The sequence below is a fragment of the Branchiostoma lanceolatum genome, chromosome 2 (genome assembly GCF_035083965.1).
Source record: "Branchiostoma lanceolatum isolate klBraLanc5 chromosome 2, klBraLanc5.hap2, whole genome shotgun sequence".
Taxonomy (NCBI): domain Eukaryota; kingdom Metazoa; phylum Chordata; class Leptocardii; order Amphioxiformes; family Branchiostomatidae; genus Branchiostoma; species Branchiostoma lanceolatum.
Window position 1 is genome coordinate 21,186,517 of NC_089723.1, and position 18,828 is coordinate 21,205,344.

The window sequence follows — 18,828 nt, forward strand, 5'->3', positions numbered from 1 at the left end:
CAAACTTGGACTCATTCGAAAGGTCTTTCGGCCAGGAGTTTGAAACTGAAAACGGATTTCAAATATCGTACTTTGTTCTCGAGTTATGAGACTTTAAAAGTTAACCCTAACCCTAACCCTAGGTGTTAGGGTTAGGGTTAGGGTTAAGGCACAAGTTTCTCCAAACGGGCCAAACTTGGACTCATTCGAAAGGTCTTTCGGCCAGGAGTTTGAAACTGAAAACGGATTTCAAATATCGTGCTTTGTTCTCGAGTTATGAGACTTTAAAAGTTAACCCTAACCCTAACCCTAGGTGTTAGGGTTAGGGTTAGGGTTAAGGCACAAGTTTCTCCAAACGGGCCAAACTTGGACTCATTCGAAAGGTCTTTCGGCCAGGAGTTTGAAACTGAAAACGGATTTCAAATATCGTGCTTTGTTCTCGAGTTATGAGACTTTAAAAGTTAACCCTAACCCTAACCCTAGGTGTTAGGGTTAGGGTTAGGGTTAAGGCACAAGTTTCTCCAAACGGGCCAAACTTGGACTCATTCGAAAGGTCTTTCGGCCAGGAGTTTGAAACTGAAAACGGATTTCAAATATCGTGCTTTGTTCTCGAGTTATGAGACTTTAAAAGTTAACCCTAACCCTAACCCTAGGTGTTAGGGTTAGGGTTAGGGTTAAGGCACAAGTTTCTCCAAACGGGCCAAACTTGGACTCATTCGAAAGGTCTTTCGGCCAGGAGTTTGAAACTGAAAACGGATTTCAAATATCGTGCTTTGTTCTCGAGTTATGAGACTTTAAAAGTTAACCCTAACCCTAACCCTAGGTGTTAGGGTTAGGGTTAGGGTTAAGGCACAAGTTTCTCCAAACGGGCCAAACTTGGACTCATTCGAAAGGTCTTTCGGCCAGGAGTTTGAAACTGAAAACGGATTTCAAATATCGTGCTTTGTTCTCGAGTTATGAGACTTTAAAAGTTAACCCTAACCCTAACCCTAGGTGTCAGTCCTCTCAAGTTTCAATCTAAAGCATAATTTCAACTTTCTAATAGGCAAAACCCCTACGAATCCAGCCGTGTTTGCAAACTTGACCTTTGACCTCCTTCTCTACCTGATAATCACACAAAAACACCAAACTTCTACTGCCTACAGACACCACAATCATGGATCCAAGTCTGATTTTTCAACACAATTAGAAGGCAGAAACCCTTACCTGTAACATCCAGCTCAGAAATACCAACATATCCTAGAAAAAAACCCTTTACAGCTACTTTTACCAAGGGTACCAAACCTATTTCCATGGGCTAAAAGTTGGCCTTCTGCGACTGCGTGAATTACGCTTCTGTCGCCTGCAAAGGTCACGCGTATTTAAGTTTCCGGTTCGGAATTGTTTTGACCTAGGACTTAAAGAGTACGTGAAGATAAGACGCAAATCCTAGGTTTTTTCGTTAGTTTTGCCTCCCGATTTTTCGACTATCGCTATAGCAGTGTGTTATCTTTTATATTTCCTGAAAGACCCGATCTTCGTAGCGTTTTACGGTTTCAGAGTTTTGGTCGTCCGCGAAGACTTCCTGGTATTAGTGCGCGATGACGGTAACGCGGCCTTGCCGCCTGATTACCCGAATCGTGCGTTCTATGTGCGTTTTGCATGGTTTCGCACCATCGGGGATTGCGGAAAACGTATCCTCACAATTTTGTTTTTCATTTTTCCTAATTGCACAGACAGAATGATGACCTATATTCCCATGTCAGTCATAATCATAGGAAAACTTTTATTTTCCTTCTAGCGGCCTTGGAAGAATGCCCTAAAGATAGCAGTTTTTGGGATGAAAATTGCTTAAGATGAAGGTTTTTTTAACCAAAAATGACGTTTCCAAAGAAAAGACCAAATTCGTCTGACGTTCAAAGACAAGGCACCCCTATCCATCGGAACATTGAATTGGCCAAAAAAGGATGTTTGGAAAAGCGCTATTGCCTTTCTGGGAACGAGTCATGTCGGCCCCGAATTGTAAAAAAAAAACACCTCCGAACCGAGACCTTACACGCCGAATGGGAAAACTTCACAATCTCATTCCTACCATCTAAAAGCCCAGTTAATATACTGTCATACAGTAAAGATCGTGCCTCGCTGGCATTCACGTCAACGTTTTTGCACACGGTTCAAACTGATTCCCAGCGACGGTCCGCAACCCGCAAGTGCTAAAATTAGCTAGAGACCACTTCGCCGCCAGCCGGTGAGACCACTTCGCCACCAGCCGGTTGAACTAATCTACTCACACAGAAAGTCCGTACCTATAATGCACGCGTATTGGAAATAAGTTCTTGAAACCCTACTCACGCAGCGTATGAAACGTGACCGCCTTCTGTCAGAAAATCATCGGGCTCACACACTCATGCGGACGAAAAATTTACCGCGGGTGTCCGATTCCATTCAATAACAACACGCAAGTGTTTGTAGTAAAACCATTCTTATGATACTAGTCTATCTGGTTAAATAACATTCACATGTAACAATTAACCATGTAGCGAAAGAAGTTGTACCATGTAGCGAAACATCTTTGTGAAATGTAGCGACACAACTGATGTCATGTAGCGAATCGACTGTAGCGAACTGACAATGTAGCGAAAGAACCGGTTACCAACAAACGACCAAACACATGGTATACAAAACAACGGATTTTTTTCTTTTGATTCAATTCTTTCACATCTTCTTGAGGTGAGCTCTCAAATTACACAGTACACCACATATTCATGGAGTCCGTTACGCAAATGCTGTATACATTTCCAACAATTCAATATAAACACAAGCGAAATATCAATAATAATCATTTTGCAATATGCTGTCTGCGAAAATACTCTTCAAAAAGTTCATGGTAGTGATCAAAGAATCTTTTGTTTCAACACAGCTCCTATTGGTAGCTACGTCCCGCTGACACAGCAGTTGGACCAATGGATGTGATAACGTTACAAAGTAACAGAGGGTAATGGTAAATAAAGAGACAATGTCATGTGTACTGTTTCATGTGTACTGCCTTCAGCAACTCTTTAATATACTTATTGGTCTGCCAGTTTGGAGTGCCACACCTCAGCTAGAGTTGACTGGAGCAGAACTGCCATGAACAGTCTCCAATACAGCTGGATCCAGTTGTTATCTAAGCAGTTTTCAAGGCTTCACTTAAACAGTAAGTCCGTTCGTTGAGACCCTTGTAGCGCACAGCGGCACATAGGTCAGCAAATTTCATTCCTGTTTCTGTAGCAGAGTATATTTCTACAGGGAGGGTTTGCTAGCCCTTCCCCTTTAATGTTAAGATGCTTTATGGACCTTTAATACAAGAAACTTTTTGCACGACAATTGTACACAGTACAATGTTTGCAAAAACTACTAAACATAATACAAAATAGGGGTATAGAATAAAACTTAAAGGGCCTAAGACACCAAAATACAACATTTTCTTATTATCTGAAATAGAGTAGCAACATTCAAGGAATATAAACGTTTAAAACAAATACACAACCTTCTGATGGTATTTGACATTGAACCATCAGAAACCATACTACCATGGATTCAGCTCTTCATACTTATCTGATCTTCTCACCAGGTGATTACATTAATCATTGACCAATGCCCAGCCATGACGTCACAATGAACACGGCAGCATATATATATCTATATCTATATCTATATATCTATATCTATATCTATATATCTATATCTATATCTATATCTATATCTATATCTATATATATATATATATAGATATAGATATATATATATATATATATATATATCTTTATCTATCTATCTATCTATCTCTCTCTCTCTCTATATATATATATATATATATATATAGAGAGAGAGAGAGAGAGAGAGAGAGAGATATATAGAGATAGATAGATAGATAGATAGATAGATAGATAGATAGATAGATAGATAGATAGATAGATAGATAGATAGATAGATAGATATAGATATAGATATAGATATAGATATACGCAAATCTGTTTCCATTTACTTCAGTGTAAACATATTCTGCACAATTGCAAGTTACATTGTGATAGTCTCTAACTAACTACGCCGGCTATAGGGGCAATGATTTGCCTGGGGGCTTGGGCTACTTTTTTGGCTATTCACTGCGCAATGCATTAAGACAACCCAGCTACATTGAAAAGTACTCGGCAGCCATAACGTTAACAGGGTTGGATACTAGGCTACTGAACTGCACGTGAATTATTCAAAAGAGACAGCTTGTAACATTTCTTTCTTTTACTTTATTTCAAATTAAAGCTAAATGTACATAGTGTAGTTCGTACCATTTAGTTGACAACTGTGAGACCCCGGGTCAATCATGGGCAGACTCGGTTGGAGCTGCACCCGTCCTCAGGAAAGGGCGTAAAACGGGTGTCCCGTGTTCGAGGGGTACATCGAGCATGTTAAACTAAGAGGGGAAGGACTAGCAACCCCTCCATGTAAAAATATACTCTGCTTCTGAAACAGCAAGAAACTTGCTGCCCTATGTGCCAGTAGGCACTGTAAGGGTCTGAACGAACAACGAATGAACGATCATCCTAGATTGTTGTCATCAACAGACACAAAGATATATGTATGTGTACAAGTCTATAAGTTTGTCTACAAAATGCACTTCGGTTCCTTCGCTCTCAAAGATACTCTTCTGATGCTGTTCGACACGTTTTTCTCCTCATAGTCATAACAATGTTCCGTCATTGACTCGTCACAGTCTCGTGTTAAGTCAAACGCGGATTTTTGCGGGCCGTTTGAACCGTTTTACCACCTCTCCTGCTCGCCCGTTATAATTCCCGCATGTGGCATTCTTCCTTTTCACGTTCTTCCTGCTTTTCGTCGCTCTCTTCTTTGTGTCGGTCTTCAGCGCAGTGGCCTTGTATCCAGGGTCCGCGTGCACACCGTCGTTGAGCAGGGGAGAAGACGGCACCGTCGGCGGCAGGGTTGTGGCCTGGTCCCGCCGGGTGGACTGCACAACCAGTGCGTAGACCTTAAAGGCCGACAAGCGGCAGTGGTGGCTGCGGCGTTGGTGGCGGCACAGGTTCTCTATCATGTCCCTGGCCAGTCCCATGTCTCCGCCGGACTCCCGCTTAATCTTCTCTACTAGCGCCGCTTGGCGCTTTCTGTTCCTCACTGCAGGAAAAGAGATGGTCACCGTTAGATGACAAACAATCAGCACACGACAATATACTGTAAAAGGGGAAATGTTCGCGGGGATTTAATTCCGCGGTAGAAAAGAAATGTAGTGTTCGCGGTGGTTTTAAGTTCGCTGTTGAAGCTGCCATGCAGGGTTTTACTGTAAAAGTCGAAATGTTCGCGGTGGTTTTAAGGTCGCGGTGATAAAAATGTCGCCGTGAACAATCCGAACATGAAAACACCGCGAATGATTCCCCGTTTACAGTATTCTGATGTTGCCACCGGCCAACTTGATCTCCTCAGCCAGAGTTATCAACCAGGAAATTAAAGTGTTCAAAAATACGTTTTTCCCTAGAACAATCTTGTCGTAGAGTGGAACTCATTGCCACCAAGTACTGTAGGAGCATCCTCATTAGATAGCCTGCCAAGCTGATGTGTTACGCTAGAACCAGTATGCTTTGACGTGTACACTTTGTTACCCAAAGTTAGAGTAAGTCATGGTCATGTTAGTCTCTACTAGACTCCATATGTTGCTATTTTATAAAGATTTGGCCAAATAAACGAAATTATATGTCAGCCGGCACCAGAAATAACTAACATTCTGCAACAACGGTTTCCTACCTAGGAGCATTTCTATGGATGGGCGATTCATCCGGCATAACATTCCTTCTATTTGGTCAATTTGTACTTTTTTTACAGCAACCTATAGTCTGGTAGAGACTAAAGTTACGTCACCTGGCCTCATGTCGCTCTCCAGCGGGCCCATGGTCAGCAGAACGCCGACGATGATTTCTGCGATCACGCGAAAGTCCATGCCTCATCTAATACTTCAAACTTACAGACCCAGTGCACTTTCTTGGCAGTGTAACTCAGCGTTGTGTGTGTGTGCTCTATCATACATTGTATATAAACTAGCCGGTAATAAAGGGTTTCAAAAGCGAGGATGTTTGTTTGGGACCAACCGACTGAAACTGCCTTGCGTTCGTGAAGCCGGAGGGATGACATTTGCCAGAACAATCGCGTTGCCAGGGCCACCCTGTGGCAAGGGAAAGTTTGCGTCAGAAGACGGGACAAACTTGTGTCTGGCTCGCTGGAGCTGAAAACCTTTTGTGCCTACAATATACGTAGTCGTGAGGTAATCATTAAAGGGTAGACAGGCAACGCCCTCCGATAACCCCACACGGAGTCCCTTTTCTGCATTTTTTTACCTCCATGAAAAATTGAGGTATTGTTTTTGGTGTGTTTGTCTGTGTGTCTGCGTTTCCGGATATTTGTGGTCAGAATAACGTTACAATGACTCGATGGATTGTAAAGATATTTGTTATGTGGGTAGGTCTTGGGAAGACGAAGGTCAGATGCGATTATGCGCCTCCCAGAGACTTTCACGGTTGTGATATCTCGTGTTATGGACAAGTTATGGTCACGATTTTTGTTTTGTCTTGCGTAAGATCAGAGATACAAATACTTCGTATGACGGACGTGTCTTTTGTAATATGCATGTACACGTGAAAAGGTATTCCTTTGGTGACTCAAAACAGATTCTGCGACTAAAACATTGGATCTTTTAGGTCTATCAGGCTTAATAGGCCTGTCACTTCTAAACAGTGTGAAGTGCAGCGTTGTTGATGGCATCATGCGATTGACTTGCACCATCGTTTCGTTTCGTTTTGTTTCGTTTCGTTCTTTCTTTTTTTTCTTTGTTCTCATACCATCTGTACATAGCGCCTGTCTTTTCTGTCACGGCCAGTGGAAGATCAGCTCTTTGGTGAGCTAAAAAAATGGGCCATTTTCCCCTTTTCTTCTCTCACGCCAACCACCTCCTCGACTGTATAAGATGACGCTTAAGTTCCAAGCCGAGAGACTTCATGAGAAAATGTTTGCTTTGCTCACAAGAAGAAGCGACATTTACTGACAATCTTCAGGTCGAGTAACAGTTGTGTAAACGTCTTCTTTTTCTTTTTCATCAGTCCAAAAATGTACTCTTAAACCTAAGATCCTCAGAGAGAGCCTCAGCCATCACACAATGTGGCTGACGTAATTTCTATCGACGTTTCCTACGTACGCACAAGTGTGAACGGGGCATAACGATACAGTGACCTCCCAGTCCCAAAAATAGGGCAGGGACAAAAGACGAAGAAAACATGGACAATAGCAGACGTCCTATTGTTGTGCTGATGTCGTCACGACATGTTAACCTTTCCATCGACCGAATGTACGGTGGCCACAGTCCTGTTGTCATGGTGACGACAAGAAAGTCTTGATCCCGGGAACATTTTTTTCTTCGTTGTGTCTACTTTATGCGTCTGTAAACATCCTTGATTCTATTTCAGACCCAAAGAACACATTTGCAAAACGTGTCCAGACTCAATGACGAATATCAACGACAATTATACATGTACCATGTACGTGTTGTGTTTTTCAGACCAGAGTTTTTACAGAAGATGAGGAAACAAAGGAGACGTCGCGGATAAAAGGGACTAAAAATAGTCTGTTTGTGGCCGGCCTCCCGAGCGGCTGCGGTGAAAGGACCTACGTCACAGCTTTAACCCCGGGCACGTCATCGCGAATAGCCCTGGTCCCATCGGGGTCAGGTCATACATGCTGATGAGCCCCAAATCTTTCATTTAAACGCCGGTGGTTTGCTAGATCACCAGTCAAAAGACGTGCAGACATTAAGGCTGGTCTCAAGAAGTGTTCCGGCGAGGACGGGACGGCACACATCGTCATTTTCAACATGCGAGGCAGAACCGACGTGTTCGCTCTCCTACTGGTGGCCGCCCAGTTGACTCTTACACTGCACGAAATGGCCTCGTTTCCCGGCGTATACGTACCGGTATTTTTCTGTATTTTTGTCGGATACTGACGGATACTGACGGATACAGGCGGATTCGTGTAAGATATCCGACAATTTCCGCACCGGTATATGGAATATTTCCGGAAGAATCCGAAAGTAAGGTATTTTCGAAGACTACGGAGCCGTACACTGCACGGAAATGCCACCGATCCTGACGGATACGAACAGGAAATTTTCTGTATTTTTGGCGGATACTGACGGATACAGGCGGATCCAACCTGACGGATCCGACTAAATGCGCACTGGGATATGGAATATTTCCGGAAGAATCCGAAAGTAAGGTATTTTCGACGAATACGGAGCCGTACACTGTACGGAAATGCCACAGATCCTGACGGATGCGTACAGGGATTTTTCTGTATTTTTGGCGGATACTGACGGATACTGACGAATCCAACCTAACGGATCCGAAAATTTCCGCACCGGGATCGGGAATATTTCCGGAGGAATCCGAAAATGAGGTATTTTCGACGGATACGGAGCCGTACACTGTACGGAAATGCCAGAGATCCTGACGGATACGTACAGGAAGTTTTCTGTATTTTTTAAAAGAAAATTGCGGATACTGACGGATACAAGCGGACTGTGATCCGGAACCTCAGATCCGGAGGAATACAAAAATAGGAATTTTCGACGGATATGGGGCCGTACATTGCACGAAATTGCCCAAGATCCTGACAGATACGTACAGTATGTATTTGCCACGGATACAGACTGATCCAACATACAGACTTTCTACAATCTTTGACATATTGTGACTCTGAATATGTTTGTATTTGCCACGAATATGTACAAATCAAACACACAAAGTTTGATAGAATGGTTGATTATTCATAAATACGCGTGCATTCTTAATTCAACGATACCCAAAACATTATTATTCAATGACAGGAAGTTTTGGGAAAGCCTGAATGTAACATCATTTCATATTTCGACATATATGCATTTCTAAGTTCAAAAACTATCAAATACAATACGGAAGTTCTATGTGGCTAAATAATCCATTCGTTTAAGACAGGCCGAGGGACATCCACATACTCAAAGCACCTCTGCATATGCAGGTTAATGTCGGTAAATTGGGGTTGTGTAAGCACAATTGTTATAAGATGTATTACAATTAACAACCATCACATCATGATGGTAATATTTACTGCCCTATAGTGCACTTGGACCAAAAATTTCTACATGTTCTACATAGTCTACTAAAGTAATGAAAGCCTTATTTGTGGCCAGTTCTTCGTCTAAAAGATATCAGATACAAATAATTTCAAATACAGAGGTTGAAAATAGAAACTTCAAAGTAACATTATACTGTCTGAAAAACTCCCATGATGACACGCCACATTTTACACGTAAGTAGTATATGCCGTGGAACTGCATGTGTATAATCGTCCTCTCCCCATTCTATGACTACATCTGAGTTCACTTCTTCCATGCACTCTTGGTAAGGTACAGGCAAGGCTGATTTCTTCTGTATCTAGCATGTTGGACTCAGCTTGGAGTTCATCTTGTGATGAACCAGTTCCTATATGATAAAACCAAATGATGAATAAATATCAATTAACATACTTAGTATTTAAGTAACATGTCACATGATTTTGACATAACTGTGATCAAGGAGGTTATATAGACTATATAACCTCCTTGCTGTGATGGGCTTCGTTTCATCACAGCAGCTAACAAAAAACAAGGGACAATGGGTATCCATCATGCCTGTCTCAGCTAACATTGAAGTGTACCGATGATGGACTTAAGCCTTACCGAAGGAGCCTGAGGTACTCTGAGCATCTGACAGCTGATTGCTTTGTTCCAAGCCAAGCTAAGGTCCTCACAACATGTGCTGCATTTGTGAAGGAAGTATCTGCCGATGCTGTATAGGATATATATATATAAAGGGAATCAATGACAAATATTAAACATATCACATAATCACATTTGTAAAAAATGATTCTGGCATCGTTTAATTGAATACGTAAAACTTACATTCATAACTTGATTATGATATTGATCAAACATGTACAGCTACAACTTAATGCAATAATCACTGAAACACACTACTACCTCCACATAAGTTCCAGCTCACTATCCACAAACTGTGGGACCTTTGTGGGACAAATACTTATGACATTCTCTTCCGTTACAGGATATCTTTAATTATCTTTCCCTCAACCGCTTGCTATGTTGTATCTGAAACGTTATAATTAACCAGACACAAATGTCTGTTGACCATTGGCAAGAACGAACAAATTGAAAGCTATAAATTTCCTAGATCCTAACGGTGTAGAAGTGCAGGTCGACTGGACAATTCTTAATGTCATGCAAATGCGATGATATGTCAAGCCACAATAGGAGGATAACTGACGTTCAAACTAGTTAGAAACAGGAATTTTCCAATTTGTACTTACCAAAGGGCAGTCCCTCTAAATGATGAATCAACTCCCTACCAACTTTACAAGGGGGAGGGGGGCGACGAATATTGCATGCACGAAGAAGACTACTTCGCAATGCCGCGCGTTTGAGTTTACACCGAATCCCCTTCGACTCTCAAGTCACTAAAAATCACTGGTCGACCATGGTAGACTCTGACGATGCCATGTTAAGCACAGAGAGTGATGAAACGCCGTTCTTGTCTCCGTGCTGTTCACCGACAAAACCGTTTCTCGCGCCTGACGTCATGCCACGCAGTGTCTTGTGGGAGATTGGACACGAATCCGTATTCCGGAAACGTCAGGATTTGTCGGAATTGTTGGATCTGAGGTGCATCGGATCCAATCGGAAACGTTCCGTATCTGCTATGATGCACGATTGCGGATCCGCTGGATTTTTCAGGATCTGAGATCATGCCGTGCAGTGTGTATTTGTTGGTTAGGATCCGAAGCAACTACCGACAAACAAACAATCCGATTATCTCTGCCATATTGACAAATATCTGAAAACGAAGGATCCGCGCAAATATGAGGTATCCGAGGCGCATCACGGATCCAGACGTATACGGCGTCGGAATTGCCGGATCTGATGAGCTGTACCTGGTATTTGTCTGAATTTGCTCGGAAACGTTCCGTATCTGTACCCGAAACGTATGAAGGATCCAGACGTATACGGCGACGGAATTGTCGGATCTGAGGTGCATCGGATTCAATCGGAAACGTTCCGTGTCTGCTATAATGCATAATTCCGGATCTGCTGGATTCGTCAGGAAATGAGATCATGCCGTGCCGTGTGTATTTATTCGTCAGGATCCGAAACAACTACCGACATACAAACAATCCGAACATTCCAAATATAAAAAAAATCGAGGGATCCGCACAAATATTTTCGGGTATCCGAGGCGCATCACGGATCCAGAGGAATACGGCGTCGGAATTGGTCGGATCTGCGGGCACCTCAGTATCCGAGCAGTGAACTGGGATTTTTCCGGATTCGCTCGGAAACGCCATGAGGCCCGATTCCGGATACGTCGGATCCGTCAGGATACGTGGCCATTTCGTGCAGTGTTACCTGCTGCAAGCCTGGTGAGTTCAAAAGTCTTCAAGTATTTCATCAATGAAACATCGAAAAGACCAACGCACAAAGCAGCCTGGGTACCATCCAATGGTTTCGCTTGCTAACCACGGATACGGGCAGGTCCAGACTCCGTGGTTAGCAAGCGAAACAATTGAGCCAGGCTACCCAGGCTAGTGGCGGGGTACGATAATAGTTTCATTTGGGAAAATTTGCTGAAATATATTTTGGAGTTGCCACAATAATTCCTGTGACTTGACATATAGCTTCAGCGACGGTACGACATCTACCATAATGTATAGGGCAATGAGGGCTCATTGCTCTTAGATTTGTAAGTACAATGTAAGTACTTTGCAAATACTTTTCACGAGAGCAAGAGAGATGCAAATGATTGTGGATATCATGTTCGTTCTCTTTATCTTATACTTTGTGCTTTTCTTCTTCATAAATCTAGTTGCCGACTTAGACAGAGACGGCGTAGCCTCCAACCACCACCGGAAAGGAGAAGACTTCTGGCAGTGGCGGGTGGAGAGAATCCTGAGAAGAATCGAGCGGGTTCTAGACGAGGACGCTGACTATCCGCCGTCCGAGGAAGCCGCGAACGAGCAGGCCGTCCCCAAAGACGACATCTATGGTTGGGTCGAGCCTTCGGAAGTGGAGCTCCCGTCCAAACCCTTCGGCCAAGCCATCCGAGACCTTCTCCCGAAAACAGCCGATGACGAGCCGGACTTTCCCGAAGACTGGTTCTCCGCGCTGGCGAACAGCATGAACTTCGACGTGGACGAGTCGGAATCAGCGAAGGAAAACCGGGCAAACGACATCCTGCATTCCAGGAAGCATCGACACGGAGGTGACGACATCAAAATCTGAGTTGTTCTGTACCGCCAAAGGTGACGTCTAAAGAGACTAGAAAGAAAAACAGGTCCGAAAGGAAAAAATAACTTTTTCCCACTTAACTAGAAGAAATACGACTAACCAAGGAGATTATATCCTTGGACTAACACAGTCTCGGACAATTGTAATTCAACTATATTGATCTTCAGTTGTGTGTTTGAATACTATCCCCTGAACAACCAGGGATACATATCATTGACGTTGTACTCACGGTTATTATCACCAAATATCTTTTTTTCTTGTATCTTTGAAGGCCCTTCAGATGAATTCGTCCATTCAACCCCCAACTTGTATCTCTCAAGCTCTGCACATACCGTAACATCGTAATACATGTACCGGCGATGACTCTTAGAACCTAGCGTTATCATCTTTACGGACATGTTACAATAGATGTTATACATAATGGATATGATTGCATATCCCAGCTAATACTTAATCAATTGCAATACTGTTAATGCATATGTAACTTTGAATGCAAATGTAATTTTTACTATGAATTCAAGTTAGTGTTGTATATAATTTGACAGTGTAACATTATACAAAGCTTTATGTCTGATAGACTACTATATCGTGCCAAAGAATACTTTCAATATTCCTATGTAATACAGTAACAGTTAACAGTATATATAAATTTGTTCTTTGTAAGAAATCGATGCTTATGTTTTCATAAACATCAACTGACGATGCAAAAAGAAAAAAAAAAGATGCATAGTCTGCTTGTTTCAGTCACATGATCTTTTATTCTTTCTTGGTTGTTTATAAGATTGCTGAATAGTGATATTTTCCACTGTGGGTATTAGAACTTATATCGTACATAAATAGCATATCATGGCGCTTGCAACAACAATGGCAAGAAAATACAGACAATACATTATGGCTTCAAAGATGATGATCACTGATTAGGATCCAAATCTTTTCATGAAAGTGGGGTACGTGGCATAAGCTGTAGGTGCATCAGCAGGTATGGAATGTAGCGGTAAAACTACTTGCTACAGGATAATGAAGCAAAAGTTTTTTGTAGGATTTTGGCTGTCTATCTATAATAGATGTAGCCTGAAGTTCTCGTATTCCAATAGTAAGAAATACATTTTGTGTAATCAAAATGGCTGCAAAAAGTAATGTACACAAAACAAGCCAAAGCTCACATCTGCTTGGAGATTGGCTGCTACAAAATCATAACCTTGTTCTCTACTGTATATATAGAGCTAGAGACAAGGATGATTTTTGTATGCAGATGTACGTCCAGGGAAACTGTATCATCTAACGCGGATATCTCATTGGACCTGCGGCCCATTGGTGACCTCGCTGCGACCAATCGAATTGGCAAAGCGGTCAATGAATTTCATCTATCAAAATCAAATCTTTTTAAGCTTTACATGTTTGCTGTCTTTTTAGTCATACATTTTGCATGATATTCCCATTACAAAGTCAAGGGTAACACAAATCCAGCTTAGGTTGCAGCAAGGTTGCCAACATGCCCCACTCCAGTGAGATACCCGCTTAACACACTTTCTGTTCCCCACAACAAAATGTATATAACATGTTGAACATCAATATCTGCTGATAAATAAATCTGGATACAATATAACGATGATACACAGTGTGTAGTGCAAAGCCAGACAAGTGTTCAAAAGAGGCCACTGCAGGTAATAATATACTGCCTGTCTTGCAAATTATGGCTCAACAATAGTTATCATGTGAAATATTCTTCCACTGACTCTGAAATGTAAAACAAAACGTAGCAGTGCTATTTACCAAAATCAATAAATATTACACTCTCCAATCAACATCCTTCAGAAATGAACAAATATTCTTTTAATAAGAAAATAGGAGCTAACAAAAAAACAAAAACTGTACAATAAATACAAACTTTAAGTAATAACAAGTGAAGTGATAGATCTGTATTGATATCATTTCAAGAAAGCATAACATAGGCAGTGCACTTAGCTTTATACAATGGACCACTAAATATCACATGTTCTTTCTTACACTATTCTAACTAATTACAATTTTGAATATCAAAATTTCAACTTCTTCCATATTTCTGTATCAACATGGACCAAGCTGATTTACTTTGCACATTTGAATGGTTCCGCTGCAATAAATACATGTAGCTGTATACACCTTTCACTGCTTCATGTTTACTTTACAAAAAAAAAAAAAAAAAATTCAGCTGGCAAAAGCAGCAAGTTAGTCTTTTCTTACATTACAATGTTAGGTAGACAGTATGGTACAATGTAAAATATCTAATATCACAATCAACGTCACATATTCAATTTGCTGTTCTTCTTATAACCTATGCCTTAACCACAAGCTTTGGATATACATGTATAATCATGTTATGTTATTGTACAGGTTTTCTCTTACAAAGAACCCTGAGTATGGGTAGCTATGGAAGACGAGTGGCACTTTGTCATTGCATCACTGCCGTTGAGCTTACAGTGTACATACACTTATACATGTGCACGAGGAACGGTCAGTGCTGATTTCATCATTCCTATGAAACACCTGCAAGCTTTTAGGTCTCTTATCTGGGTGCTAAAGCTGGGGTGGTTAATATGTAGATACTCAAACTGGGTCTGTCTGTTACACCATTTTGAAAGGTAGTGAAACTGGGTTTATTTGTTATGTGGGTTCTAAAACTGGGTCAGGGTAGAGTTGGGGTGGTGAAACTAGGTCTGTCCTGTGAAATTTAAAATGGGTCTATCTGTTATTTGGTGAATGAACCTGGGCTTTGGTTAATGTCTGGGTTGAGAGTACATTATCTGTTACCCATGCGGTGAAACTGAGTCTGTTACCCAAGGGGTGAAGTGGGTCTATCTCTTAACTGAGTGTTGTAAGTGACAGTGGGTCTATGTATTACCTGGGGAATTGGCATGGGTCAGTCTGCTACCTAAAAGTGGGTCTATAAATTGCATGGGACCTTGGGTCTATCTGTAACACTTTCCATTTTTGGATATGGATACCACATTAGCTAATTCTTCTTCAATAATGCAATAAGTGCTCTCATACATCATGTACTATTTCACTTTCAGTTTTGTAAAGAATTGGAAGCAACAATGCTGTTAATTACATAAAAGCTGATTCTGTCTGGCTTTTTCCTTGCACTTTTGTACATTGTGCATGGCAATGTTGCATTGCACTGTTTTTCACTGAAACACTGTTTGCTCATATGTATCCTTACTGACAATAAACATGTGGGCTTTCTGGCTAGTTCCTTTGTTGTGTTTCACCTAACACTGTACATGAAGGTTGTCTTTCCCTATAAGAGTTGATTTTCCCTGGTTTCTGTAAGTTTGATTCATACATTGAGACGTTGAACTTAGTTCACTATTGAATTACTGTCATTCACTGAAACAATGTCCTTTCCTATAACAGGCAGCATACATACATTGTACACGTCAAGCATTCTGGCAAGACAGATTCGACTGTGGGTACACTGTGTATTGAGGCTATCTTCATAACACTGGAAATTCATACGGCACTGTAACATTGCACTGTCCTTCAATATTGCCCTTTCCTATTAGTCTTGACCATACAAACTGCGATGGCTCATCATCATCATGGCTATAGGGTGAATAATTTGCCAGGGGAGTTTGGCCGTGCAGTTAGGGATAACCCTCCCGCAGACTGAATCTCCAGGGCAATTATTCCACGAATTCTATGATCTGTATCGCCATAGGAAGGCCTGATGGAGCCTACTTTCCTACAGCCTTACTGTCAATGTACATTGTGCTATTGAGAAGTTTTCATGTGTGGTACAGAGTTTTCTGGTGAGACATTTTACTATAATTGTGGTTCTTCACCTTACACTGTGTGACTGTGTGTTCGGAGCTTTGAATTGTTCTCAGAAAGACGTCCGCGATTCCTGGAAGAATGGACCGCACCACACGATTAGTAATAATCCTGTGTGGACACAGATTCTTAACTGCAAGAGCGTGATGTGCACAACAACACAGTGCCGTGGGTTAATTCTTTCATGCCGACTTTGCAGGAGAAGGGTTAAGGACTGGTGCATGGTTACTGCAGCGGAGTTTAATGCATAACTGTGAATGTGCTCCATAAAGTAAGGTCTGTGTGGCCTATGATTAGCAGCAGAACTAACATCAGCTCTTATATTTCTCCCGGGTACCCTCTAAGACCGCCACATAAGAAAATAAAACAATCAGTAATCCCCAAGGTTTGCACACTTCTTCAGATATCCAGGTGATCAAGACAATCTTGAGAAGGCCGTGATAACACAACTTTCATAATGTGGCAGTCTTAGGGTAGTGGAAGAATCAGGAGAGTTGCTGTTACACTGTACAACAGGTACTGTGTTATATTGTATAGGCTAACAGCGCCACCTATGTGTGGGGTACATGTACTACATATTGCACAAATATGACAGGTGCTATTGACTCTATGCTACAGTACTAGACACAGAAGTGCACTTGTTGTCAAACTGCAATTACAGCCCCAAGTTTATACATGTATCTGTTGTTAAGTGTTTTCACCTTTTGCTCTAATGTGTTAGCAATTGCCAACTACATAGAAGAAATAAATTGCTTAAAGATTTCACTGCAATGTGTAACAAGTTATAGAGTGAGGGTCATTTATACACTGAGTTAGTTGCTAAATGTACAAAAGCTACACAGTAGCTATAAGCTGTGACTGCTAACTAGACATGTCTCAATGCACCATTGACAATGGAGCAACATTTACAATACAACATGAAAAGCCTTACAAGTGGAGGCTTGCAGAATAATATACAAGGGCAAACGTCTCTGCTATTTCATCATGAGAAGTTTTTTGTTTTAGTTATTTGGTGGTAGGTATGTTATTCACCTATTCACATATTGTACATGAGTCAGCATGTTTGATACAACATACCCTGGGAGTCCAGGCACCATAATCGGAGCGCCACGGAGCGCCGCACGCGCGCCCAAGCTTTCACGGCAATGAAGATTCTGGAGGAAAACACCAGAAAAGGACGTAGATCTATGTCACAACATGCCTGCAGCATGTCTGACACAGCGGCCTGCTGGGGGAGTCTATTCTGTGTGTAGGGGTAACTTTCTTGGAAAATATTGTCAAATGATTAAAGATACAAAAGCTCATAGTGATAAAGCAACACCAATACTACTGTTATTCTTAGATTTTAGTATTTTAATCTTAAACTCTATCAAGATACATTAAAAGATAGATATTTCAGACGACGTGTTTCAACTCCTCCCCGGGAGAAACAGCATGATACCGTCTGCCGGGAACAACAACACAGGACAAATTCTTCCCACGAGACGTTCTGGTTCCGAAACAAATCCCACCAGGACATCTTATACTGTTAGCTAACAATAAAGCCTGTATGTTTTCCATGCTGGCTGATTGGCGTTCATAATTTGGACCAGGCCTTGCGGAGTCACTGCATGTTTTTTACGTCCCACCTGAATATGTTGTTTAGTCCTAGTTCTAGCGGTGCCGGTGGGGAGTGAGTTACGTATATGAGTTACGTGACATCTTCACATAGCAGAACACACAACGCCTTGTAGTCAGTGGCCTCTAGTGACCTCGCCCACAGAAATGCGCCCAATCAACACGTGGCGTCCCGCTGTGCGGGGATTACCGGCAGGCCAATAGCGCGAAGAACTTTCCAACACAGGATCTGTGCTAGAAACTGACAGCAAGAGACGTGTCACCAGGCTCCGTAATCGGATAGCGGAGCTTGGGTTTGCAGCGTAGAGTGGGGCGGGGTCGGTCTTCGGGGGGCAGCGGGAGGGTGGGCCGTGAAAGCTTGGGCGCGCGTGCGGCGCTCCGTGGCGCTCCGATTATGGTGCCTGGACTCCCAGGGTAGATACAACACTGTTGAACCCTTTTAGTTTTAGTGCAGTACTTGAATCATAGTGGATTCATCTTAAACGTAATACGTTCTTCTGGACTTGTCTATAGCATAGATGTTGGCATGTGTTCAGCAACCAATGCGAGTAACTAGAAGTGATAACACTTCTTGAATCATACTGGATTCATCTTAAACGTAATACGTTCTTTCGGACTTGTCTATAGCATAGATGTTGGAATTTTGTGTACAGCAACCAATGTGAGTAACTAGAAGTGATAAAATTTCCACTGGACACAACAATGTTGTAACCTTCATAGCTGAACCTCTGCACAACATAGAGATTAGTGTCCACCATTTTACGAATACAAATAAAATATTTGGGCATCTCCTCTCTTTTTTCCTTGCTAAGGTGAAAGTGACTTTCATTTTTCCTTGCCGACAGGTGTAAGGAACACCTGTTGGACTCCTCAAGGTGCGACACATGTGGCAGGTGTTTCAGGTGTTAGTGGTAAGCAGATGCTCCCACCTGAGGGGTACCTGTCTCCGACATGACCCTCGGTAACCCCGGTAACGACCCCATGTGCTCATAGGCCAGTCTGCCCTCCTCTCCTGTCACAATGGAGACAAAATTGTTGAC

The 18,828-nt window shown here is 42.0% G+C and overlaps 3 protein-coding genes and 1 long non-coding RNA gene across 14 annotated transcripts in view; 1 reads left to right on the top strand and 3 right to left on the bottom strand.

Annotated features, from left to right (window-relative positions):
• Window positions 1–4,677: 4,677 nt before the first annotated feature.
• LOC136426739 (uncharacterized) lies at window positions 4,678–6,036 on the bottom strand. Its single transcript, XM_066415480.1, has 2 exons — window positions 5,863–6,036; window positions 4,678–5,124 (listed from the first exon to the last, which is right to left on the bottom strand). The coding sequence occupies exons 1-2, from the start codon at window positions 5,939–5,941 to the stop codon at window positions 4,721–4,723; spliced, it is 483 nt and encodes a 160-aa protein (XP_066271577.1). The 5' UTR covers window positions 5,942–6,036; the 3' UTR covers window positions 4,678–4,720.
• A 1,725-nt stretch (window positions 6,037–7,761) lies between these two features.
• On the top strand, window positions 7,762–12,878 carry LOC136427885 (uncharacterized). The gene is made up of 3 exons (XM_066417097.1): window positions 7,762–7,916; window positions 11,476–11,493; window positions 11,937–12,878. The coding sequence occupies exons 1-3, from the start codon at window positions 7,862–7,864 to the stop codon at window positions 12,350–12,352; spliced, it is 489 nt and encodes a 162-aa protein (XP_066273194.1). The 5' UTR covers window positions 7,762–7,861; the 3' UTR covers window positions 12,353–12,878.
• On the bottom strand, window positions 9,160–10,930 carry LOC136427886 (uncharacterized). The gene is made up of 3 exons (XR_010754531.1): window positions 10,387–10,930; window positions 9,743–9,851; window positions 9,160–9,506 (listed from the first exon to the last, which is right to left on the bottom strand). It is a non-coding gene; the product is annotated as an uncharacterized lncRNA (long non-coding RNA).
• Window positions 12,879–13,088: 210 nt separating the features above from the next.
• Window positions 13,089–18,828, bottom strand: part of LOC136427883 (rho family-interacting cell polarization regulator 2-like) — a 52,739-nt gene continuing 46,999 nt past the window's right edge. For 9 of the 11 annotated variants that reach the window (XM_066417091.1, XM_066417096.1, XM_066417095.1 and 6 more), the window contains one exon: window positions 18,191–18,800. In XM_066417091.1, coding sequence (XP_066273188.1) covers window positions 18,694–18,800 — 107 coding nt within the window. In that variant the 3' untranslated portion in view covers window positions 18,191–18,693. Of the gene's footprint in view, window positions 16,245–18,190; window positions 18,801–18,828 lie in introns of those variants that run through there. The other 2 variants (XM_066417094.1, XM_066417089.1) reach the window with 1 other exon arrangement.

Coding starts and splice junctions, on each gene's coding strand:
- LOC136426739 (XM_066415480.1), bottom strand. CDS start 5,941: ATGGACTTTCGCGTGATCGCAGAAATCATCGTCGGCGTTCTGCTGACC. Junction 5,125..5,862: donor GGAGAGCGACATGAGGCCAG/GTGACGTAACTT, acceptor CTTTTCCTGCAG/TGAGGAACAGAAAGCGCCAA.
- LOC136427885 (XM_066417097.1), top strand. CDS start 7,862: ATGCGAGGCAGAACCGACGTGTTCGCTCTCCTACTGGTGGCCGCCCAG.